This window comes from Cuculus canorus, chromosome 3 (genome assembly GCF_017976375.1).
Source record: "Cuculus canorus isolate bCucCan1 chromosome 3, bCucCan1.pri, whole genome shotgun sequence".
NCBI lineage: Eukaryota > Metazoa > Chordata > Aves > Cuculiformes > Cuculidae > Cuculus > Cuculus canorus.
Window position 1 is genome coordinate 115,112,377 of NC_071403.1, and position 27,208 is coordinate 115,139,584.

Sequence of the window (27,208 nt, forward strand, 5' to 3'; positions counted from 1 at the left end):
GGAAAAAATAATCTGAGCTTTTTGTTCCTTCAACTCCTATGTCTGTCCAAAGAGAGTGATTACATGGATTCCATCTAAAAAGCACCTTATGATCCGCAGACTACTAGTCTAACAGCTGGGTGTTATTATTAGTCTGTTCAGTTGATGTTTCATACTATATCCATGGAAATGGTATATCTGAATGACTTCCAAAGGTAAAAATAAACAAAGTGGTTATTTCTCCTGTAAAGGGAAATGCGTACTTATAATTAGTTCAGTATTAACAAATACCAGCTAAATCGAGATTGGAAAGATATTCAGAAAGGAAAGTGCAGGGAAAAAGGTTGGATTTGAACTAAAAAGTGATGGTGAGAATTGCAGAGATCCCAGTGGAATTAATTTTATGCTTCTGATTTATTGATCTTCCTTTGTGTAAAGGGGTTTCATTGATTTAAAGGTTTCTAACAATGGTTAATATCTTGATGGAAGGAGAGTCTATCATATATATTAATATCAGTAGGCAAAAAAGAAAAACAAAGTTTTATCTTTTATGTACCATTAAAATATGCTTAATATTGTGAGGAAGGCATCAGACTTCAAGAACTAAAAGAAGTACTTGGCAGGAAGGCTTGACATTTGACCAAGGACATCTGCAAACCCTTTTCCTCTTGTATTATGAAAAACAGTTAGAAAGATTTACCCAAGACTGCAGAACAGTGCTATGACAGGTTTTAAATGCCACTTCAGAGTTACAGTTATATGTTTATTTTATTTCTGTTACATGTTTTTATGCTTATTGAGCAGCCTGATCTAGTGGGAGGTGTCCCAGCCCATGGCAGGGGGATTGGAACTGTGTGATCTTTCGGGTCCCTTCCAACCCAAACCATTCTATGGCTCTGTGATTCTCTTGTGCTATATTGCCTTAGCATCGATTTTAAAGATTCCTGGAAATGCTGCTTGAAGAGTCATCTCCAATTCTAGATCCATCAGGCTTAAAATAAACAAGACACAAAGTACATGATGTCCGTGGTGATGTATCCCATTTCTCTGGCTGCTGTACTTTCATAGCTTCCTTGTGGTCCATCTATCCCAAGGAAATTCATGATGTTACAGGCATAGCTCTGCAAAAACCCTTTGAAGGAAGGATGAGGAACTAAGCCACAGAAGCCGCTTCAATTGCTGTTCAATACACTAAAACAATTTGCCCCAGGGAGTGATTCAGCCCAGCCAATGCAGTACAGTCACATCCAGGTTTTCCAGAGCAGATTTACCACATCCACACAAGGTAGCGCTTGGCCATTGGTCTCTTATGCCCCTGTGTGGTATCTCTGTGGCCCTGATGGCTTCATTATTTTATAACTTTTATCAGCACATAGTGTTAAAAATAATCATTTGGGGGACATAATCATTTGAGAGTACAGACATATTCAGATGAAAAAAAGATACGTACTAATGAGCTGAGCCAAGTTACAAATGTAATTAACAGACTGTCCTTCAGAAGAGTCTATAAAGACAGCACAAAGATAGTTCCCTAAAGCAGACAGTGGGACTATCCCAAAGAGCCTATGGAAACATAAGAACTGGAGCTAAAAGACAGAATCAAACCAAAGCAGCCACTTCTGTGTTTCTTCCACACAAATGCAAATGGTTTTTTTGTTGTTACTGCTGATGTCTCCAGTGTCAAACAGCAGGAGCCGTGTCTCCATATACAGCTATTTTGGAACATAAAATATGTGTAGTCAGTTTTGTCTGTGGAAAGTTCTTTGGATGCGTAGCTAAAGCAGGGAGCAGGAATCTGCAGGAACAAGTGGGAGAGCAAAAAAGGAAGATTCATGTTTTATTGAATTATTTCTTTAAATCAGTCTCCTTCAGAATTGCAGTCAGTTCTGTCAAATCTGCAGTTCACACTATGTGAGTGAAAGCTGAAGAGATGAATCTTCCTTACAGTTATTCTACAGCCTATTGTCACTTCTCCCACTTCAGGACACCAGATTCTCCCAGCTGTAATACTCTAGCAGTGAGGGAAACCCAACCACATTCAGGGAAAAATGAAAGCTGCAGGGATGTCCTTTGTGAAAGATTCAATTACTGCTCATGTTTAACGACAGTATATAGGATACAATACAAAGATTTAATAAAAAAGCCCACGGAAGCTCCGTATAAGAATGCCACACAACACAATGCACGCTCATTATTTAAACGCTAAAGTAGCTAGAAATCTGTCTGTAAATCTCATCTGAAAACAGGCAAAACCTCGGTCTGAGCTGTCTAACCATTTGGGTTATCATAAAGGGTTATCCTATTCAGGGTTTTACACTCAAGGTTGTCTGAATTCAGACACTTAACTCCGAGAGAGAGGATGGACTCAGTTCCATGCAGGACAGATGAGATTTAGCTCACCCTCTTCAGCATTTCCTCCTGGCTGTTGCTGGTGGCTTTCCACTCCCGTTGCTGACCTCTGGGATATCACTTTTTGATGTTTTAGTCTTTCTACCAATTGTGCAGGGAGACTGGACAGATCGGCTTTGTCTTCTGATTTTCGTAGCCTGGCACATATCTGAAAGTAAAGCTTTGCAACATTGAGAGTTTGTCCCTGCAGCTGCAAGTAGCACTCTATATGCACACAGGCTACAGGTGATCAGTCTCAGGGGCATCTAGCATGAAGTCAATCAGGAATATACACTTCTGTGCAGGAGGATTTGCACGGGCTCTTGTCCAGTGACAAGTCATGCATCCCTAATGGTGCACGGCCACAGCGGAGAGCAGGGTACCCGTCAGCACAGGGTCTAGCAGGTGGGAAGGGCAGTTTCTCAAACGAACCTTTATGTGGTGTGATTTCAGTATGATGTCTGGAAAAGTAAGGTTAAATCATAGCTGAAAATACTTGAAGAGTCATTAGACATACCAGTAACTTTAGTGAGCATCTTACCACCTCTCAACCATCAGCTAGCGGCTCTTGAATCAGAACAGACGCCTGCCCTGTAAGCATTTCTAATCTACCTATGAGTACTAATTGAAGGTCCCTTGTTTGACTTTGCCCTGGATATTGAAGGCCTGACAGCTGCTAATGGGTCAAAGGCAATTTTAGGAACCACTAGCTCCAAGTTAAGCAGGACTCTGGCTGTAGCAACACCCTTGGCATTGGCACACGCTATCACACTGAACATGCCAGGACACAAATGCAGATGTCAGTGAGCTAATACTGGGACATGTACACACCTTAACTTGTTAACCTTCAGTTTTGATGCCCAAATAACTCTTGAGATTTACCCCCAATAACTTCTTTGTTGGGTTGTATAAGCTTTTCACGGTGCCCAGCATGCAGCCCATAGGGTATGTATGGCTACCAGGACAAATCACTCACCCGGTGACTTTGCCCGGATCATCTTTTTTTTTGGGCACTAAATAAATTTGAAATAAGCAGGCATTCACCTATATAGTATATTATATCCCTAGTGTTTCATGGAAACTTTACATTAATGCATGCACACTGCTGAACTTTTGTTATTCTAGTGAATAAGGAAAATATCCCACAACACAGCCTACTCAGTGGGAAGGTTCATGCTCCGCCAGTGTAGCTGAATTACACTTGACTAGTAGAGTAGAAGTGTAAAGCAGCAAATGAAACAGCAGCTTCTTCTAAATAATGACACCACAATTAACTCAATTGTTTCACCATACCTCTACAATGTAAGTGCTTGTGAAGTCTGCTTATAATAATGACATCTGATGACTTGCAGGACAAACACAAAATAGTTAGTCCACTGTTTTATATGAAGTAGAGGATAATTATTTTTGGAATTTTTATTAACAGACCTAGAAGCTGCAGTAGTTTATGCAACCACTGACTCAGATATATCTGAGGCATCAAAAATGGTGGATAAAGGAGTAGTTTGGTTTACATTTTCTTCCCACTCTGCTACTGCACAGAGCCAGGGAGAGCCGAGTCCCGCTATTCCTACAAAGTGATGTTATCCTTACAGCTACTCATGTCAGCCAAGCCATATGGACCATGAATTTGAAGACTGACCTCTGTTCAGGTTATATTTTCACAAAATTTTAAAAACAACAGGATTGTTTCCTTTTGTTTATATATTCCCTTGTTCAAATAAAAGAAGTTGAAATAATATAAAACATGTCGAGTTTTGCTATCAGTTGGACTGACTTACATAGGCACAGAACTATTCTAAGTATTTAGAGCCTTTAATTAGTATGTTTTCATAAACGGACATTTCTAATCTCTTTGGACTTTCAAGCAGATGTTTTGGAATTAAAATCATTCTGTTTCAAAAGACATCATTGGACTTATTATAATATTTAAATAACGCATTCCTTTTGATCACAGTATTGTGACCTACCTCAGACATCTTCATTGTTTGCGCTGTTTCTTCAGAGCACCAGTGAAAAATGATATTGTGTTGGCAGTGAATCAACTGGTTATGTTGGGCACTGCTCTATGTTACGCAGTGTTTATTAAAATCAACCCTATAAACAATTTCAAGCTATTATTATTACACAGGAGGCCCTTAAATCAATTTGTGCTGACAGAAAATCTACAAACTCCGATCTGCTTCAGCAGCTTGCCTGAGGAAAAAAGAGCCACTTTTGAAATAACATATACAAAAGAAATAATTCTACGTTTTAAAATACCTGCTCCAGAAATGACATTTGACTGAAGAAAATATTCAGCCAACATAGCAAGTGTGAGCAGAAAGGGGGTACGTTTCAAAGGGACCGGCCAGTCACTTCAGTTTCACTTCAGTTCAAATCTACCCTGTATTACACACTATTATAGATGTGAGATTCCTCATCACTGCTGCAAGGCTATTCATATTTAATAGAATTAATAATTAATAGCATTTAATAGGATTCATACTCAGTAGAATTGTCGATGCAACTGGGCTAAAGAGGTAGTGCCATTCCTGAACTGCCATTTGGATGCCTCCATTTTCCAGGGGAAGAAAAGCTATTTTCTGAGGCAGGGGAATTTTTTTTAAAAGAAAAATGTTTTATTTATTAGCTACTGTCTCTGTCTGATATGAGTCAGAATTCTTACTTGATAACTAATACTAAAGACACTTGAAAGGACGATTTTCATCTGAAATAAGCTTAGCTCTGTCTCAAGTAGTCTGAGACATAACTCAATAAACACTTAAGTATTTGTTTGGTTTCAGAGGAATTTAGACACAACTGTCAGTCTCCTGCTGAAAAGGTTGCCGTCCCTGATCTCTAGATACTGGGGTTTTTTTCCTATCCTATTCAGCAGTATTGCCAAAGCTGTGGGTTTCAGATTCAGAGCCTTGAGTGCGCACACAGTAAATTTAGTCAGAGGGGAAGTTTCACTGCAATAGTCCAGACACCAGCTTGCAAAGAGACCAATCTCTCTAACATGTGAAGGCAGCAGTGGTATCTGGCCTCTGTCACATGGATTTCTGTTTGCCAATCTATTTTACACAAAACGTAGAATTAACCCCTCAGAGCATAGAGGACAAAACACTTCCAATTTCTCTCTGCCTTTATAAAACTCAAAAGAAAGGTCTGACTGTACTCTCTCTTTCGCTTTTTCTAAACTTTAGAAATATTAGAAACGAGGTTTTTACTGAAAAATAAGTTAAGTATACTTGTTTAACAAGTAAGTTAAACAAAAAACTTCCTTTACTCAAAATGTTTATTTTCTTCAGTCTTTGATAACATCATATTTTAAGCAGCCTGATTAACATCATTTCCTTTGAAAACCTCCCAGCCTCCAGTTACTCCTCAAGTGCTCATTTCAGTGCCTCTCCATTCATTTATCACATCTCTAGGCAACAGAAGACCTGAATCTCTTACCAGTGAAAAGGGTGTAGAAAAATAAAAGCATTTTTTGTGCAACACATTTGGCAAAATAACCACAGAGAACTCAGCAGGGTGGGGGTTTTTGCTGGTTACTTTCAGACACTGATTATCATTATCAAAGAGTTCAGCAGTCATGGCAAATAGATTGAAATTATTTCACTTCTTCCTTGAAATCTCACTGGATCCTGAACGAACACCAAACTCAGAATGAATTCATAGGGAGTCAGAAAAAGCAATTCTGTCATTTATGAACTGAGAATAGATTCATCCTTGAAGCATATGTACAAACACATGGCCAGGTCCTAGTGCAAATTTCAAACAAACAATCTCTTTCATAAGAAACAGTCATTTTGCTCATTTCTAGAGAATTGGCAGCCGTTTTGACTTGCTGAAAGATCTAAAAAACATAATTTAAGTACCGCGTTTAAAGTTAATCTAGCTAACAAAAAACAGGGATAAACTTTCCTAGACTAAAATTGTAAATTAGATGCAAATTGACAATAGGAGTGGAAGTTTAATGAAGTACGGTATTCCCTACTGCTGAGGAAGTTAATTTGATGGTTAATGCCATTGATTTACACACGGGTTCATTTGCCGACTCCCTCCAGTGCAGTGGCACTGAGTCCCCTGTCGGTAGTTAGAGATCAGGAAGGGTTTTTTTAAAACAAATGATCTAACGGAATTAGGAAAAAACAAGCGAAAAAAAGGAAAATCAGTGGGACTAACCCTTCTGAGTCTTCCCCAGTAAGCAGTGGAAAGTTTCAAGCAGACTGAAACTGAGAAAGTACTTCTCTAAGGCAGACGGAAATGACTCTACGACGCTCTGAGGGTACAGAGTGGCCTGCCTAGTGGGATGCCTCGTGGGCGTGTGGGGTCACCGAAGTACGGTGAACCCATGGGAGAAAGGCCAGAAAAATTCAGAGGAGCTGAGGAACAAAGAGGAGTCGTCTGACTTTTACAGTCACATATTCCCAGGCTTTTTCCAAGCCTGCCTAACCATCACCTGTCCATTACCATTTTCTTCCAGTCATTCTCTACAAGCCCTTACAATGCATTCAACAAAGCTGTGACCAAGCCCTGAGCTCTCTCTTGGCAGAGAATAAATCAATAGCACAGCATATAAGTTACTGACTCAACAATATAAACAGATTTCTCACCATATTAACCACTGGACTATTGACTGTGCCCTACTTTACGCTATTTCGTTCATGTTGAGGCAATGAACTTGCTTAACTGCACGATTTCCTTACCAAGAAATAGAAAGCACAGAATTTATTAATAACTCTCGAATTACATTTGATTTTGGACTGTTTTCCATGGTATGTTATTTATTGTACATAGGGTGAACAAGAACCTACTGGAATGGAGTTCCAGCATTTTAACAGCAGCAGCTGAGAAGAATTCAGGTTCTTTACAGATGGTAAAATAGATGTTTTCTATTTTTTTTTTTATTTGAACAAAACAAAGGGAAGATTTAAAGAGAGGAAAAAGTAAAAATGAGAAAGACTTTTATTAGAGTCTTATGAAAACAGTTTGACATGCATACTTTGTTTCAAAATATATTAACTGTAGTCCACGAAGATCAGATCAAACTACAGCATAAAAAGAGTGCATTTGTCTTCTCTGTACTCGGCAGGATTATTCATATTTGTTGTTTCATCAGATGTTGTTAACATAATAAATTGCACATGTTACATTAACTGGCCTTTGCCAACATTCCTAAATTAATCTTCAAAGAAACATCTAAATGATCTTCCACTATAAAGGGAATAAAATGCTGAATGTAGAGTGCATTAAAAATAACAGAGTGGCATCATAAATGTCTGCATGCACATTCGTTTCTGCTAGCCCGGTCTGCCTAGAGGCCCTTTGCTGTCAGGGCTCTGTAGAGCCAAACTACTCCAATGGTGATGTATTTGCCCGGGAAGATCATGTTTGAAGTAATCTCATCGCTTTGATCAGCTGCAAAAGTGCCAATCTAAAATCAACAGTCGCAGAACAAACTTTAGAGTACAAAGGCTTGCCAGATGGGCAGGTGCTGAAGAAATATTAGTCTGCTCCTGTAATGTTTAACCCTGTTACATGGTGATGAAAGAAACACTGTATGTGTCACTGAAGGTGATGATAATAAAACGTAATGAAAGTAATAATGAATTCCCGCTATATGTCTGCAATAGGCTTTGCTCTGGCTCATGCCAAATCAGTTACCATTTCAAATTATTCCTGAACACAAGTGCTTTTTCAGGCAAGAAAAACAATTTAGACTTTTTCTATATTCGCACAAATGAATATTGAAGCTAATTAAAATAAGTGAAAAAAAACCCTCAAGGCTCCTATTAATGTTTGCCGGCAGATTTAGCTTGGGTGACAGAAACAGTTATACCTGCCATTCCTTCCACTCTTCCTGAAGAGTTGTAGTCCTGTTGCAAGCACATCTGAATAGAATAGGAATTCAGTCCAAAACTACCATAACTCACAGCCCAATCTACAGCTGAAACTGGTGAAAGTCTCTGAATGTAAGAGCCTCATATTCACGACTTGAATATGCCATGATGAGTGCTCCCTGCTTCATAAGCACTTGTGTTTTGGAGATGCATGAATGAATCAGAGCCTTTTATGTTGCTTTTACAGTACTAAATATAGCTATAAACTCTAAGAAGCAAAATGGGAGAGTGTAGAAACTTTAAAGGATACACAAGTTGCTGGAATAATGTTGGAAAATTGCATCAGTCAGCCTCCAAGTCTTGTCCACACATCCTATTTGGAGACAGTTAGCCCCACATCACATCATGGAGGAAGAAGTTAGATCCGAAATAGAGTCAAGATATACGCCAAAAATAAAACAGAGTGGACAATCAGTGAGAAAAAGTTATGATTTTGCTCATCATTTAGTTTAGTACTTTTGTCACAGGGTTTGCACCATTTAAAATACAATCCTTTAGTATAATACCTCTAAACTAGTATGACCAAATCCAAAAAAACTTTTGACAAATTAAAAGTCCAAGACATACCTTTAATGCAAACACCCTTACAAAGCAAATCAGCTACGCTCAAGCATATAGGAGTTCACTAATAAAAAAGGTCTCAGGTGCCCACTGAATATGTTTTGCGGCATCTCATCTAACCTCTTATAAGAAAAGAGATGTAACAGGTATTTTCTATTCCAAATTCCAGAACAACTGGATCTTTTCAAGCTATTTTGGGACTTCTGAGGTTGGGAACTGACAACACTAAAGTGATGAAATCCTTGAGCTGATTTCAAGTAGTTTTATTTTTCAGATTGAAAGAGAAAATAATTAACATTCTATCCCTACACATTTTGTCCATCTTGTCTGAGGTTTGATACAGGCACAAACTATCCTCCTCACTCAGCATTCCTTGTAACTTTTTCTCAGAGGAGGAAGGTGGGAATAAAGAGTCTCAATCAGCAAAAAGTCTACTCCGTGAAGACGTAAGTTAGTCTTGGGACCAGCAAATGTAGGATCTGATGATTATTTCTTGTGTTGCTGTATCATGGAAAACACATTAAAATGAGATGTAGAACTAGTGTTTACATTTAGAAAATTCAGGATATGAGGTTTAATTTCATGTTCAATTACTACAGTAAATGTCAGAGAAAAGTAATTAAAAGTGTGTTCATTGTATCCATGCAAATATATTATATCTATGGGTAATATTTCTACAAAAAACACCTCTGTGATTTAGATGCATAAGTGCCACAGTTATAAGTCAACCCAATAAAAGTAGGAGTCATTGCACAGAAGTGAGTAGGAGTCATTACACAAAAGTGAGTAGGAGTCATTTAGCTAAGTCTTGTGAAAAGTTAGACTCAGGCTCTTAATCATCCAAGTACACTTTATTACTGGTGGTGAAGTGGAAAGAGGTAAAACCTACTGGGCAGAGAATCTGTTCAAAAACAAACATATAAGAGAAATGGGGTGAAAGAAAATTAGGAGATGCTTGTCTCTAACTTGAGTATGTTTTCACCTAACCAAGGTGACCAGTTGAGCCCACATATCTGATTCCTTCATTCTTAAAGCAAATAAGAGAAATATGTCTACTTTTAATACCTTTACTGAAGCTGATATTATCAGTGATGCTTTGAGCATCACTAGGAACTCTTAGACTACACCAATGAATAAAAATATGGCAGGAAATGTTCCTAGGTATTAGTCCTTGAACATCTGTATCACAGGAGATGATCCCTGACACGATTTCAGACACTACCAACATTTTCCCAGGTAATTCCCAGGCACAGCTGAAGTGTCAGGAATTGCCAGGAAGCATTCATGAAAAGTTATTTGCAAGCAGGCACCCTATCATGGAAGATAAAGAGAGTTCAAGAACACAGATGCAGACTATGATATTCCAGTTGGAAGCGGTGTCAGCGAGCAGCCCCAGGCACATTTAAGTTAGTGATCGTCTTAGAGCAACAGATGGAAAGCACTGAGAAGTACTAGGATTGCTTATAAATGGACACACTCTGGAGTATTACATCCAGTTCCTGTTTTCTTGTTTCAGAAAAGGGGTAAAAAATTGGATAGCATGTCGAGGAGAGCAACAGAAATGACCAGAAACTTTGGAACAGGGCTTTGCAGAGAGTGGTTAAAGGGGTTCAGGCTACTCAGTTTAAGAAAAACATCTAGCGATGATTTCAGTGATTACAATGTGCCAGTATCACCACAGGGAGAAAATACTGAGCAGTAACAGCAGCACTCTCATGTCATAAAAAAAGGCATAATGAGAGGTGATAGTTGGAAGTGAAAGCCAGACAAATTCAGGCAAGAATCAAAATTTGCATTTTTAAGAGGGAGAGTGATAACTATTGGACTTCACTGTCACAGGACGCAACAGATTCTCCAATTACTGATGGCTTCAGATCTTGACTGGATGCCTTTCTAGCCTTAGCCAAACACAAATTATTGGACTTGACGCAAGACTAAGTGGGTTAAATTAAATGGCTTGTGTCATTCAGGTAGTCAGACTCAGTAATCTAAGGGCACTTTCTGGCTTTAAAAATCTATGGATCTATAAAATGCAACTGTGTAACTGTAAATTCTAGTCCAAGAATAACATACGTTGATAAAATAAGATTTCCACAGTCCAGTGCTACACTAGCAGACACAATTCCAAGACATCAGACTGCAGTTATAAAATTGAAAATGAATAAACCATGACAACATGATGATATTAATAACAACATCAATTCTCCATGTGTTTACAGGATCAGTCAATAGAAATTGCAGTAAAGTCAGTGGAATTTTAGCACTATAAAATTAGGAAGAGAAAGTATGCTTTAGTTTTCCAGAATGGACTCCGAATGTCGTGGAAGCAAATTAACATCTATTCTGTTAACACTTGAGAGAGGAAAGGGGGCATTTTTTGGATATACTTATTCCATTCAATTAAAGAGTGACGAGGCACCCGCTCGGGCACTAAAATTTGACCATCTGTGCTGTTTAATAGTTAGGGCAGTTCTTGGCACTGTTTACATTCTTGTTTGAAAAAAGTCTTTGCATCATTCAGGAGTCGACATGAGCCAAGGACAATCCTAGCAAGCAGTTTGGATATATCCATGCCTCTCCAGAGGGAAAATAGAATGTGGGAATGTGAAAACTGCCCCACTGTCCCATTCAGCGTATAGCTCAGGAAAGAGGTCCTGGCATTAAACGCTTAGCAATATGATGGAGCCCGTGAGATCAAAGCATCAGCTGCTCTTCAGGAAAAAACCTAACCTCTCAATTCCCTTCCCTGTCACTGCTACAAAATGATATACACTGTATATATTTTAATTTCACGTATGAATGATATTGATCGATCTTGGAAGAAAATGAGCGTTTTCAAAACTATTTGACTGTCCTTAAAATCAAAAAGGCAGCTTCAAAAAGTAGACATCTGCAAACTGAACCATAACATTACCCTTATGAAGTGAGGTATCGCGGTCAGGTCCAATTAAAAAGCAGAAGTGACTAAAACAAAGCACAGTCAACACTTAAAGCCTTTCAACTTCAGAGTGGAATCTGAAGACTAAATTAGAGATCTATTAGACACACAGAGTTTGGTTCCATGGAAAAATCACTCAAAACTCCTATATGTTGATAATGGAGCCCTTATATGGATTTGAATATAGAAAAACATCAGAATATTCACTCCTCCCTAGAATTTAAATACAAGAATATAAGCAAATACTTCCATCTACTCATAGCTTGGGATACCCCCTCAAGATAGAATCCCCTAATTATTTTACTTCCCAGAATAACCACTCAAGACCCTGCCTTTCATATTACAGCAAGTGGAGGCAGCCTAACATTAACATAATAATGAAGTAGCTGGATCTTCTGCCTGATAAATGTGAATATCCTGATCCGGATATAATTTTGGCTCAGGTTTGGAACTACAAGAGTTTCTTAATCACAAAGTTGCTGCTTGCAGCAACGAGTCGTCCTGCTGAAGCGGCCTTATTACCCAGAAGAAACGCAAGTTTCATGAGGCACTTCACAGAAGCAAACATGGTTATCATTAGGGCAAGGATACCAGTGTAGGGATGGATGCTCCGGATTTGTCTGAGCTTTGAGGCTTCATTTATGTGTCGAATTTAATGGGCTAAAGTAGACCTGAATAAAACCATGAAGGGAATGAAAAAGAATCATCAAGCCCAGTCTGGGTAAGGAAACTGCTTAATAAAGGTAAAGGCATGTTAAATTTGGCATATCCCATTCTTTAACGCTGTTCTAATTTTAAACAGTCTATTGTACAGCTGATAAACAGTCTCTTGTAGTGTTGATAGGCTCGTGTGAGCCATCTAAGGTTCAGCCAGCTCAGCTGCATGATCAGTAAAGAGACAATGCTACCACACACAGGGTTATTTGGATTAGTGAATACCATACGCAAGTAAATCATCTGCCAGATGGCATTGGAAGAAAGCTGCGACTCTCTCACTTTCATTTCCACAGCAGCAAACAATGTTCCGTGTTTAAAATAAACTCTTCCAGATGAGTAAAAGATAAACTTTCTGGTGCTTTTTCTTGGTCTTCTCTTTGACTTCAACTTTTTTTTTTTCCTGAAAAAAAACCCTCAACATAAAACCAAAAAGAACCACCCCACCTACTCTGATTGGTTACATTAATGAAAAATCTCCAGTTGAGACCACCGCAGTACAAAGCCGTCCCTCTAGGCAGCATCAAAATTCCATGTTGTTTACTGAACAAAAGGCAAAAATGAAATACAATATTTTCACTCATCAACTTCTGTCAACAGGCCCCTTAAAAATGAACACCTACCACATTAAGCCATTTCCTGTCATTTTATGGATTTTCCACAGTGAACAACTGTGCCACTTTGCTGAAACATTGCTGTTTTCTCATTTTCCACAGTTTTAAGGGTTTTTCTAAAAAAAAAAAAAGCAAATATCTTTCAAAAATCCCCCTCAGAAATAGAAATAAAAGAACAGTCATCAAAGCTTTTTAATTATTCTGTTTTTAGATTGCTTCTCTTGCATCTAAAGATGGTGGCTCACTGTTAGTCTGTTCTACTGTCCCAGGACCCAGTTTTAGTTGTGCTTCTGATATAATTAATTCATAATATCATCTGACTCTTATATAAAATGTGAATTTTTTTTGAAGTCTCCATTTACAGCAAAATTTTTTTGACAAATATCTCCATAAAGCAGGCTTGCGTTGTTTTTCAATATCTGTGAAGATGCATCTGAGACACATTTAGGCCTCTGAAGATTTCCAGGAAGGCAGATTAAATATAAGGAAAATTATAGTCTGGTCTTTTCCTCCTCCTTTCCTCCAAGTATTTTTAAAGCCAGTTGAAGCCTCAAGCAACTAGAACTACCAGCAACTTCAATGGGACCTGTAGGATCTCCACCCTTCGGAAGAACAAGTGCTCTGCTGTTTCACCCATGGGCTATACCCACACTCCTTTATAGACAGAGTTTGGGGCAGGTTGAAGTCTAAAATACCCATCTTTCTACACCAGAGGTGGTGTTCCTGTCTGCGAAAGAGTATACAAAATGATATCAAACCTACTTGAAGTGCGTGTAAGTCATGGGTCTCCAGGCATGTCATCTACTTTTCTGCAGATGCTGTTCATGATCCCTTTCTTGAAGCATCTAGAAAGAACCTGACATCGCTTATCTCATGGGCAGATGGGATTTGAAGAGTGGATGGTTGTGCGGTGGATTAGGAGAGGCCCAAGACACCGCCCTGCTGTTAGGAACAGTTGCAACGGAACTTGGATAAACTGAAATAACACCACTTATCACCAAACTGCAGTCCAGGTAGTAAATTGACAAGCATTCCAATAACCGCAGAGATGGGCTGACATTTTTTTGGATAGGAAACCACACACATTTCTGGAGAATGTTGTAGGATATCTAACATACACCTAACATCCCCCTCCTTAATCTGTAAAGTATTTTCTGAAAAATAACACACATACACAACAGTGCATTAAGCTTCATGCATCAAGCTTGAAAGAATCATCACCCAGCTGGCTGTAAGAGTTCTACTGCCCAAACCTAAAGTCAGGGGGTCAACATGAGCAAAAATATTTAGGTGTCTGACTCCCAACACTCCCAGTGGGACCGAAAGTTCAGTCTGCTTGCTTTCACGAAGCAGATGGCAAGAAACGCTCAGTGTGTTGGTACAGTGAATATTACAATTTTCAAACATCTGACACCCTCCTGAATCTTTCATAGCAAATAACCATATCAGTTCTTCCCTATGCAGATAAATTAAGTTTTTTTACATTACCAGAGAACAAGCGATCATTCTTAAATGTAGAAAGAAAGGGCAATCAACCTTGTTAAGAGATAAGTGTGCCAGCCTTCCCCCTAAAAAAAGAAATTAGGAGAGCACTCCTTTTTTTTTTTTTAAGTTACATAAGACATTTGGAATGAATTAAATATTCAAATGAATTTCTTTGATCTGAATCCAGTTACGACAGGTGTGAGGCTGTTAGTGGTAGCTAAAGCAGTAAGTAAAAAGTCTAGAGGGAGGTCATCTTTTTCTGTTATGAGAAATAGCAGCACCATTCTGGGACAAATCAAAAATAATAATTCAACTGTGGAGGCCTCCTGGATGGCATGCGAGTCAATTAGCCTTGAAGTGATTAGTTTGGAAAAAGTTATGTGAAAATGGGAACAGGCCTCCCATTTTAAAAGTATCTGCATGACTCTTGCAAGTTGTTTATTTTCTTTATAGCCTTAGGTGGAAGGAAATTAAGTGCGCTTGAAGTGGGAATTAGCCACATTTTTCAGCAAAAGCATAATCACACCGCGCATTCACAGGGTTTGGGCTTTGAAGCCTGTGAAGCATTCACTTAGTAGGAAGCTTAGGCAAACCAGGCGACCACTGGAGAAAGAGAAGAGAAATAAAACAGTCTGGTTTTATTGCATCACGGAAAAAATGATCATTTATCTCATTAAGATGGAGAATTTTTACCCCTGCTGAGTTTATAAGCTTGCCTGCTGCTTTGGCTGTAGTAACTGAAAGAGCAGTGTTGTCCCTGTGCCTGGGGACAGATGTTGGCCTTTGTGGCAGGGTAAGGAAGGTAAATTGGTGACAGATTCAGAGTACTTTTTGTTACATAAGTCTCCCTTGACTTAAATGGATGTGGCATATAAAATAAATACATGCAAGTGCAATTTAGTTCACTTGCAGAAGCCTCAGCTTTAATAACCATCTATCTGCAGGGAGGATCAGCTTATAGCTGTGCCTGGGACTGAGAATCACGAGAAAGAGAGAGATTTTTTATAAAGGAAACTATTTCTTTCTTAAAGTCTTGGTCTGTGCATGAGGGAAGTTACAGGGGCACTTCCAAGAGCACCATAGTCAAAAATGAATAAATTACACTGAAGCAGTTAAAAAATGTTCTGCTTAAGATCCTTGAAGCCTGTTTCTCGCGCTTATTACACAGAGAAGCTTCCCACCTTTTGCTGTGCCTGTGTGCTCTCCAGCTCCAAAAGCAGACAGTGGATATATCCACCTGGATGCAACTTTAGGCAACCGAGTTCAGCACTGAGCTCAAGTCCAACAGATCTGCCCCCAAGTCCAACATCTCATCACATACCAAACTGGTGCAGGTGGTAGGTGACACTCACATACTAACAAGCAGCTTTCTTCTCCCCTCAGCTCCTCCGTAAACCCATCATCTCTTCCTCTTAGTCTTTCTTCTGCTTCTTTCACCTCTTACTTTTTCCTTTTACATGTATAATTTTTCATGAGAAATAAGTTTAATATGAGGGTACCAGTGTTCATATGGTGGCGATAGTGGAGGGAGAGAAGCATCTGCAGTGCATCCCTTTTATAGCTGCACAATCTTGATATAAATGGTTTATTACATACAAAAGTAACATACATCTTTCTGGAGGCACTGTAATACTGGGGGGAAGTGTGAAGGTGCTGATCTTCTCTTGGAGCATCCTCTACCATTTCCAAGGGGAGACATTCAGCAGACAATCCTCAACTCATACACATATATCTAAGCTTATTAAGATCCTGTAGAGTAGAGCAGAGCAGAGCACAGTACAGTTTTGTGACTACCTCAGTTGCTGTAACTTTATTCTCTGAAACTAACTGCATGGTTTTGAGACGGTGTTCTTCTCTAAAGAGATAACACAGGACATTGGTATGCAAAATGGCCAATGCTTACATTTAACCGAGGCACTCTTTAAGCTGGTGGAAAAGGAGCCACACCTATGAGGAGACATGAATAGGGCAGAGCTAACCAACGGAGTATTCCATCCCATATAGGTCATACTTGGTATGAACTTGAGAGATCACAAGCATCTCATTCTCTCCTGCAACGGCCAATGGCCAGTGAGGACCTCATTTGCCTGGTTGTTCCTGATCCCAGACCCATGTGTTCCTGAATCCAGTCCTCAAGTCCAGCTCCCTCGTAGCCATGGAGCCATTCCCTCATGTCTCCTCTGCAGCACTTGTGGTGGGGGCATGATCTCACATATTTGTATATATTTTATTACTTTCTAATTATTTTATTATTAATATTCTTATCATTTCGTTAATGCTATAGTTCTACTTTCCAACATGTCTTTTTCTTCTAACTTCCCTCTCTTCATCGAGGGGTGTGGGTAAGAAAGGATTTCTGGAAGCTCAACTACCTGGTTTTTAGCTGCCAAAATTTAGCTAAACTGTGAAACTGGTCAGCAGCAGCTAAATTATATTCAGCCTCAGATGTTAAAAAAAACTAACCTTTTCCGAACAATCCACTGTTTCACATTGTTTTCAGGCAATAATCATTCAGGCAGATAACATTGCATTAAGAGCATCATGTGATCATTCTCCTACTCTGGAATGAGGACTGTTATGATTGCAGGAATCTAATCCTTTTCTGACAACGGCTCTCATTACTGCAATGTTTCAAAACGAAATAAAACTAAGCACATGGCAGATGTATGAAGTTACATGTTATGCAGGCATACTACACAACTGGTACTCCTTATTCCTCATCTCTTATTTCAGTACAAATCCACCTTTGCTATTTTGAAGGCTGGTGCACATCCTGTGTTGGTCACTCAGTCTGAAAAATTCCTCTGCTCTTCAGACAATTTTAGTGTAGTTGTTTACGACAGTATTTTCAGACTAACCATCTCCATTCTCCACTCTGGCATCTAAGGTTTTCTTTACAAGAGCAGTGAAATGATACTTTTAGTATTGCTACAGTAGCATTGAAAATGCAAACCTGAGTTTGGCTCAGCTTCTCTGTATCCCTTTACAGAGAAGTTCATGTTAATGAACCTTTAATTCTTTAGCCAGCTGTTCAAAGGTGCTGCACGCAGCTGTTTACAAGTACTTACAATGGAAATGTGAAATTAAAGACGGAAGATCAAAGCAGAACCTTCTCCGAGCATGTCACTGTCGCCTTCTGGCGTTACTTAGAGAACTTCGTTCAACAGAGTATGCTTTGACAACACACCCACCCCTTCCCTCTGCCTTACAGTGAGCAATGCAAAGTTCAACATGTTACAAGATCTCAAAACCTGCTCTGCTTTGTAGCTCGCCTTATGCTTTCCTGGAATGTCACCTTCCACTCTCACACGAGTCACTCACCCACAGCAGTCTTGCTGGTGAAGGGTAAGGCTAGATCAGGTCCCCTCCACTGGGCAAAAGTTAAAAGTATGCCGAGAATCTGAGTAAACAACTAGAATTAGAATCTCAAAAATTTATGTGGTTGCTATCTGAAGAACTAAAATGTATTTATAACTAGGTAATAAAGATTCACTGAATACATCATTTATTACCGATACTCTTTGAGTAACATTTATTAAGATAGAACACTTTAAATCATTCTTCTGTATTTATTCTGTATATTTTGACTAAACTGCTGGAACATTTTATTACAGTAGAGCAAAACAAGAAGTCACACATGTCAATATGAACCCACTAGCTATATGAAAGAATAAATGAGAGCAGCATCATGTAATACTCATGTAGTTACTTGGAGTCCATCTTATTTCTATCAACCCTGCATGAGAGGCTCCCAAAACCAAAACAGGTGAAATTTCTTCTGGTTTGAAATTAGCCTACTGTGTCAAGACTACTCATTTCTGATATTCTATTCCACAGTGAAAGAATGAATGCTAAGTCTTTTTTTAAAGGATTTTTATTAAAGAATATTCAGTAAGCTGTATTAGACAGACTTATCCAATCTCATTACTGAGTTGAAGTGCCATTCAGTCAAGCCAAACACACACTGAAAAGCATAGCCTCTTCGGTCTACTCCAGGTGAAGTCTTGTGAACTTTGTATGTGCACAACTCGTGACAAGCAAAGCCCTATCAAGACCATAATACATCTGTCAACAATGTTGTTAATGAAACTCAAGCTGCATACCAAGAAAGAGCAAGTTCCACACACATGAAAAAAAAAATACAGCTTACATAACCAAGTGTATTTAACCACTGAATAGCAGCAACATCACTAAAAAAAGTTCACTTTGTGCTTCACAGCTGAACAGCGTACAGCCCAACAGTTCTGTTCACTGAACCATAGGGCCAGCAAGTCTTAGAATGGCACTCAGATGCCAAAACAATTACAGTGCAAGATATCAATAAACTGTTTATTCAGTTTTTCACTGTGATGGCTCAAAAAAAAGACAACGATCATTATTATGATGATGATCTATTTTCAAAACCTTTTTATAGAAGTGTTTTACAATCAGTAACTGGTATTGTCCAACCCAACTACAATTAATGGAACATGACAAATATACACATATATTGCAAAACACAGTTTAGTTTAATTTTTATTTGTAAAACATGAGTTTCCAAGCAGATTTTACCATAAATTACATTCACACTCCCAAATTCTATTTCAGACTTTTTTTTTTTTATGCCTGTGCCTATTAAATAGGTCTTCTATTCCAGCATAAATCACTCCTCCATTTAATATTTCTTGAGCAAAGGAATCTGCATTCCCACAGCATTTGAAGTGAGAATCATTCTGTGGCAAATATGTATTGCATAGTTATCTGCATTCTTTCAGCAGATACTCCCTGACACTTATTTCAATAAACCAACCATCACTTCACTGATATCCCACAACTTTCTCGCAACCAAGTCATCCATGGCTTTGGGCAGGAGCTCCTCCTCTTTGCAGTCCCCAAAATATTTACCCGACACACCTTCAACATCAGGAGAAGAGGCCAAATAAATAGAAGTCTGGGCTCCTTCCAGAGGTGTTTTGAAGAAAGCCCATGACACCAAGTTGAACAGAGGTTTGGCCAGCAAAGGAATATTCACATGTCTGCCTAGATTTGTTCTGGCAATCCCAGGATGAAGTGAATTGACAGTGACTCCCGTCCCTTCTAACCGACGGGCTAGCTCCCTTGCAAATAATATGTTAGCCAGTTTACTTCGACTGTAACAAAAGCCTTTATTGTAACTTATTTCACTGTTCAAGTCATCAAAGTTGATCTCTCCATATTTGTAAAGCTTTGAGGATACCACCACAATCCTGCTCGGAGCAGAATTTTTGAGGAGGCCCAGAAGAAGGTTGGTGAGCAAGAAGTGACCCAAGTGATTTACACCAAATTGCATCTCAAAACCATCCTCTGTCTTCATGTACGGACACTGGAATATGCCTGCATTATTTATGAGAACATCCAGCCTTGGCTCTTCCTTTAAATAGGAAAGAAAAAAATAATTCAGTTTTATAATTGTCATGCAAAACATACTATTATGCTTAATAGTTCTTATTGGCCATTGCTACAAAGAAATAATTTCATTCCTAGTTTTCTGAATTGTAACTTCCTGGGATTCTCTTAAAGCATTTCTGAAAAAAAAAAACCCCATAAGTTGAATTACCACTACATTGACTATTTGACCCCAATAGGAGGCAGGTACACGAGAGCAGGTTTGTATCTGCTTTTAACACAAGCAGAGAACACAATCAACTGTTTCTCCAGCAGCCACTTTTTCTATAGCAATTCAGTGATAATTTGCCTTTGTGATGCATTTTGTTTTCCTCTAAAAAGTAACTTGTTGGTTGTATTGCAAAATCAGACACATCAATTTATAGCAAGCCTCAGATGTTCTCATGATTTTAAACACTATTTTATTAAAATCACTACAGGTCCTTGTGCTGCTTGGTGAGAACTACGGAGCAGAACTCATCATAGAAAAGTAACAATCATTATCCTAAACTGAGCAGGTTTCATACATCAATTTGAGTTTAATAGGTCTATTTAAGATCTAAGGCATGCCTATGGGACTGAGGCTGTGCTCAGCACATGTGATTTGATGTATCAGTATTCTGGTTCAGGTTAGTAGAAAATAAGACTCCAGGTATGTTACGCCCTACAAAATAGGAAACATAAGTAATTAAAACAAGGGTGGTATGGATAATTCAAACAGATGTATAATACATCATGCGCTTCATGCTCCAGCAACCAATCAAAAATTAAGAGCTCTCCAATTTACTCAAACCAGTAACTTTTTTAAGAAATACAGATTAAGGTAAACTGCCAAATAAGCTCCAAATTCAACACCTTCACCCACTTCTGACAAAAGACAGTAAAGTATTACAGGAGATACATGCTTGCGTGAATCAGAAGCAAAACTATTCAATTCATAGAAAAGGCAGCATGAGTTTACTTTGCTGCTAAATCTTTAAACTGCAACTGGACTGGAAGGTAAGCTGAGATCATTTGGGGTCACTTCAATGCTAAAAATAGAGGACCTCAAAAATAATTTTTATACCATTTGCCTCTTATTTCAGTGCCATTAGCAGCAAAGATACAGAGCAAAACCCAAATCTTCACTTGGCATTCAGTTAATGATGCTTGCATCCAATCACACAAAACATCAAGGACTCCATCTCAGACTGATTTCCAAAGGACTTGAGGTTGCTTGGCATTTGATATAATTGGGTCCCTGAGGCATCATCCAAAGAGCATCAAATGCACTTCTCCTCTTCACTGAAAGGCACATAATGGCTCCTATCACTAAAGAAGAACAGGGCTCAAGAAGTACTGACTGCAGATCTGCTCACTAAAGTGGTACTTCTTTCTTCTTTAGAGCAAAATATTGCTTTAGAAACTCTCTGTAGCATCTGACCAGAGAATTTATTTTGCAAGACCTAACACTTCAAGAAGCAAGACCTCCACTTGAGCTATTTTTTCAGACTCTGAAATTTAACAGTCTAGAGTGACATGATCAGTGCCAGGCAGGCAGCTGTAACCAAATGCAACAGAGAGCACAAAACATTGCTTTGATGGGCAATGCAATTCTTTGAAGCCTCTTAGCTCTCTTCTACTTTTCCCATGGAGCCTTCCAACATCTCCAAGTCTTTCACTTTTTGCAGTAAAGCTTCAGAGTGAAAGACAATCTCTTGTGGTTCTGGAAAGGAAAAATCCCCACAAATTGAGTTAGACAGTGGAAAAGCATCGTTTCCTCATCCTCCCGATACTTAAGCCTTCATCTCAAACAAAAAAAAGACCAAACTAAACCCCAAACAAATGGCTCCAAAAAGGGAGTCACGGGTTAGAGAAGATAACATGAATGTGGGTGGAATAGCTCCTGAAAGTTCTACTTGAACTCACATCCCTTGTTATTCAGCTGCTTTTGGAATTATTTTGAAAACATAAGTTAGAATGCAGGCATCACCAGCACTCTACAGGTACATGCACCAGTTTTTGGTCACTCATTTCTCAATTAAAATCACTTGTACAGGCTTTAACAATAAAGAGACTAATAAAACTACACCTGCTGATACTCTGTACTAGAAAAGATAGAATTTTAATAACTTAAGCAGTGTGTTTCTTTTCTGGTGCTTATTCTGCATATTATTTTGCATATGCCTATTTTCCCAGAATGCTGAAGCAAGACTAGACCTTATCACTCCATTCGCATGTATGAATGTACATAACTACTTTGAGCACCACTACAGAACTTTGCATTTTTTCAGTCATTTATGTTTTAGAAAAGCTATTTGAAAATTAATGGAATAAAATCCCTCTCAGTTTCCTTCTCACAACAGCAACCGAGCATCTTTCATGTACTTAACTAAAAGCACTTCTGAGAGCAGCAATTAAGCCTGGCTTCCCATGACTCTGTGTCTCATGACCTGAGGTATGGCAAGATAAGACTCCCAGCTGATGGAGTACCATCTCCAGTAGTGCCTCCCTTCAGTTGCTGCTGTCTAATAACACTACCAAATCCTTCTAGTGGCATTTCTGTCGGGTGAATCAACCGGATGTCCTCATTCTCCTTTAGCTCAGGATTTCAGGAAATCTGCAGAAACTTTAAATATTAAAAAATGTCTATGTATTCCACCTAGTGAGCACTGGCCAAGGGATTTAATACGTGTGTGTGTGGCCAGTATGAGAAGGCAGCAGAAGGATGGTTGGAGCTGTGAGCAAGTGCATTCATGCAGAACTTTATTTCTCTGAAGATGAAGCTGAGCTGTAACACCAATGTAAAGCAACAAAGGCAGGTTAAGATAGAGTTAATTAAGAGAGAAAGGGAAAAAAATATTTATCTCATACAAAAACAACCATAGAATCATAGAATGGTTTGGGTTGGAAGGGACCTTAAACCCCATCCAGTTCCAACCCCCTCCTGTAGGCAGAGACACCTCCCACAGGACCAGGCTGCTCCAAGCCCCATCCAATCTGGCCTTGAACAGATCCAGCGATGGGGCAGCCACAGCTTCCCTGGGCAACCTGTGCCAGTGCCTCACCACCCTTATTGTGAAGAATTTCTTCCTAATGTCTAATCTAAATCTTCCCCCTTCCAATTTATAGCCATTCTGCTTTGTCCTGTCACTCCATGCCCTTGTAAAAAGTCCCTCCCCAGCTTTCCTGTAGCCCCTTCAGGTAGAGGGAGGCCACTATAAGGTCTCCCTGGAGCCTTCTCTTCTCCAGGCTGAGCAAACCCAACTCTCTCACCCTGTCCTCATACAAGAGGTGCTCCAGCCCTCTGATCATCTTCATGGCTTCCTCTAGATCCATTCCAACAGTTCCATATACTTCTTATGTTGGGGATTCCAAAACCAGACACAGGACTCCATGTGGGATCTTACAAGAGCAGAGTAGAGGGGAAGAATCACCTCCCTCAACCTGCTGGCCATGCTTCTTTTAATCACAGAATCATAGAATTGCTAGATAGGAAAAGATCTTTGAAATTACAGAGTCCAACTGTACCTGTCCACTACTAAATCATAGAATCATGGAATAGTTTGGGTTGGAAGGGACCCTAAAGACCATCTAGTTCCAACCCCCCTACAACGAGCAGGGACGCGTCCCACTAGATCAGGGCGCCCAAGGCCCCATCTAACCTGCCCTTGAACACCTCCAAGGATGGGGCATCCACAGCTTCTCCAGGCAATCTGTTCCAGTGCCTCACCATTCTCACAGTGAAGAAATTCCTCCTTATATCCAGTCTAAACATGCCTCTCTCCTTTTTATATCTATTGCTCCTAGTCCTATCACTACAAACCTTTGTAAACAGTCCCTGCCCAGATTTCCTGTAGGCCCTCTAAGCACTTCATCTGCCCGTCTTTTAAACACCCCCAGGGATGGCGACTCCACCACCTCCCTGGGCAGCCTCTGCCAGTGCCTGAGAAGCCTCCCAATGAAGGAACTTTTCCTGACGTCCAACCTGAACCTCCCCTGGCACAGCCTGAGGACATTCCCTCTCATCCTATCTCTTGTTGCTTGGGAGAAAAGACCAGCATCCACCTATAACCTCCTGTCCGGCAGCTGTAGACAGAGATAAGGCCTCCCTTCAGCCTCCTTCTCTAAGCTAAACAACCCCAGTTCCTTGAGCAGCTCCTCAAACACCTCGTTCTGCAGCCCCTCCCCTCAATGTCTTTTTTTGTAGCGAGGAGCGCAAAATCCACCACAGGATCCGAGGTGCGGCCCGCTGACACGCAGCTCACTGCCCTCCTCGCCCCGTACCTGGAGGACGCGGTGGCAGAAGGCTCGGACGGAGCGGAGCGAGGCCAGGTCGAGCTCTCGGACCACCAGCTCGCCGCCTTCCTCGCCCTCCGCCCGCTCGCCCAGCTCGGCCCGGATCTCGCGCGCCGCCCGCTCCGCCCGCGCGCGGTCGCGGCACCCCATGATGACGCGGGCCCGCATCCGCAGCAGCTCGGCCGCCGCCGCGCGGCCCAGGCCGCTGTTGGCCCCCGTGATGATCACCGTCTTGCCCCGCATGGAGGCGCAGGCACCGGGCGAGGCCCCGGCGCGTAGCCAGCGCCGGACGGCCAGGAGGAGCCCCCCGCCAAGCAGCAGCGCCGCAGCGGCCGCCGCGGCCATTCCCTACATGCCGCGCGGCTCCACGCACGCAGCGCGCGTTGGCATTGGCCGCTGTGCATTGTGGGGATTGTAGTCCATGCCCCCACACCGCCAATCTCCGGGTCCGCTTTGGCCGCTGTGCATTGTGGGGGCTGTAGTCCTCGCTTCCTTGCCGCTAAGCCCCGGTTCTGTTTGGCCGCTGTGCATTGTGGGAATTGTAGTTTTGAAAAGTGCTTCATCATAGCCTCGCGGAATCAAAGACTCATAAAATCATAGAATAGTTTGGGTTGGAAGGGATCTTAAAGAACATCCAGTTCCAACCCCCTGCCATGGGCAGGGACACCTCCCACTAGACCAGGCTGCTCAAAGCCCCGTCCAACCTGGCCTTGAACACCTCCAGGGATGGGGCAGCCACAAGGTCTCTTGGCAACCTGTGCCAGTGCCTCACCGCCCTAATGGTGAAGAAATTCCTCTTTATGTCTAGTCTAAATCTGCCCCTCTCCAATTTATAGCCTTTCTGCTTCATCTTGTCACTACAAGCCATCGTGAACAGTCCCTCCCCAGCTTGACTGTAGCCCCTTCATGTACTGGAAGGTCTCTATGGGGTCTCCTCGGTCCCTTCTCTTCTTCAGGCTGAACAAGCCCAACTCTACGGGAGGTGCTCCAACTCACTGATCATCTTTGTAGCCCTTCACTGGACCCGTTCGAACAGTTCCATATCCTTCTTATGTTGAGGATTCCAGAACTGGACACAATACTCCAGGTGAGGTCTCATGAGGAATAGAGGGGCAGAATCCCCTCCCTGGCCCTGCTGGCCACGCTGCTTTTGATGCAGCCCAGGATACAGTTGGCCTTCTGGGCTGCAAGTGCACATTGCTGGCTCATGTTGAGCTTCTCATCAACCAGCACCCCCATGTCCTTCTCTGCAGGGCTGCTCTTAATCACATCACCCCCCATCCTGTATTGAAACTGTGGATTGCTCTGACCCAGGTGTAGGACCTTGCACTGGGCCTTATTGAACCTCATGAGATTCTTACAGCCCCACTTCTCCAGCCTGTCCTGGTCCCTCTGGATGACATCCCATACTTCTGGTGTGGCAACTACACCACTCAGCTTGGTGTCATCTCCAAACTTGCTGAACATGCACTCAATCTCGCTGTCTATATCACTGAAGAAAATATTAAACAGCACAGGTCCCAGTATGGACCCCTGAGGGACACCATTTGTCACAGATTTCCATGTGGACATCCACCACTGCCCTGGGCATCCTTTTCCAATGCTTCACCGCTCTTTCAGTAAGACACTTTTTTTCTAATTTCCAATCTAAACCTCCCCTATTGCAACTTGAGTCCATTTTCTCTTGTCCTGTCATTTTTTACTTGTGAGAAGAGATGAGCACCCACCTTGCTACAATCTCCTTTCAGGTATGTCCCTCTGTCTGCCCAATGGTCCTTTCAATGCCAGCAATGTGCCTGCTAGTAAATTAGACATTTGGTGCAGAATAGCCTGTTAAACCCCAACATGTTCAAGCTGGTTCTTGGTTTTCATTCTATACTGGCTCTTGAAACATGGATAGATATTGTTTGGGAGAGAGCTAGTCGATCAGGGCCAAAACCAAAACAGTACTGTTATAACAGTTTTAGGATTAGAAGACAACGTCAACAAATTAATGACACAGAGACACAGGCTGGAAGAATTTCCTGGGAGTGTTGCTACTAGAGACTTTACCAAAATGTTGTATTACTGTTTATCAGACTCCATCACAGAGAAAAAAAAGACATTAAGGGCATCTATAATGTTTCATTACCAGTTTTTGAGTCTCATGGCAGATGAAACGCTTCTGCAAAAGCAACATTTGATTTTATCTGCCTTGGGTCTTTAGCTTGAGATGCAGAGGCTGGAGCAGAAGATGCATCAGCGTTGGGGAAGGCTTCCAGCACAGGAACACATCATATCTGCTGTTACAGTGAAACAGCGGCCTGTGGCAGAGTTTTGGCCCCAGGCTGGAGCCGGGTCAGGGCTCCCCCACAGCTCATGAGCTCCTGCTAGGCAGTTTGGAAGCAATCATCATGGTCTGGAGACTTACTTGGACTTTTCCATGCCAGCTAGCTTTTGTATCAATTAAATGTTCTTGGAAAGTTTAGATTACTAGTATAAATGGAGAGAGAGAGAATGTCTGAATGGCATGTCAAGCCCCAACTCCAATCTGCTGGTATTTCAGCAGATTCTGTGGCTGTGGATCAAGTTGGATTGTGTGTTTGAGCACAGCAGAGATGTTAGTACATTGCCAAGCATATCTTGATAACCTACTTGCGTGTTGCAAACAGAAGTCATGGGGCAGGGGGAGAGGGATGGTGCAGCGTTATAAAAGCCATCATGCTGGGGGCTGCTCTGATAGCTACTCTAAAGTTTAAAGATAACAGTGAGCTAACAGTCCTGCTGAACACTTGCTTCTAGGACCACCTTTACTAATCCCAGACCTTTACAAACACACCCAAGGCAATGTGAAACCACCCAGGGAGTCAGGAGTGGCCACTGCGGTTCCCCCACTCAAAATCCTTTTCATTCAAGACCTGAGGGAGTTGCTAGTAGAAATGTACAGAGACACAATTAAAAGGTAACTAAATTTGATC

At 40.9% G+C, this 27,208-nt stretch overlaps 1 protein-coding gene across 1 annotated transcript; it reads right to left on the reverse strand.

Annotated features, from left to right (window-relative positions):
- Nucleotides 1-17,885: 17,885 nt before the first annotated feature.
- On the reverse strand, nucleotides 17,886-24,632 carry RDH14 (retinol dehydrogenase 14). The gene is made up of 2 exons (XM_009558392.2): nucleotides 24,240-24,632; nucleotides 17,886-19,959 (listed from the first exon to the last, which is right to left on the reverse strand). The coding sequence occupies exons 1-2, from the start codon at nucleotides 24,594-24,596 to the stop codon at nucleotides 19,342-19,344; spliced, it is 975 nt and encodes a 324-aa protein (XP_009556687.2). The 5' UTR covers nucleotides 24,597-24,632; the 3' UTR covers nucleotides 17,886-19,341.
- Nucleotides 24,633-27,208: the final 2,576 nt, after the last annotated feature.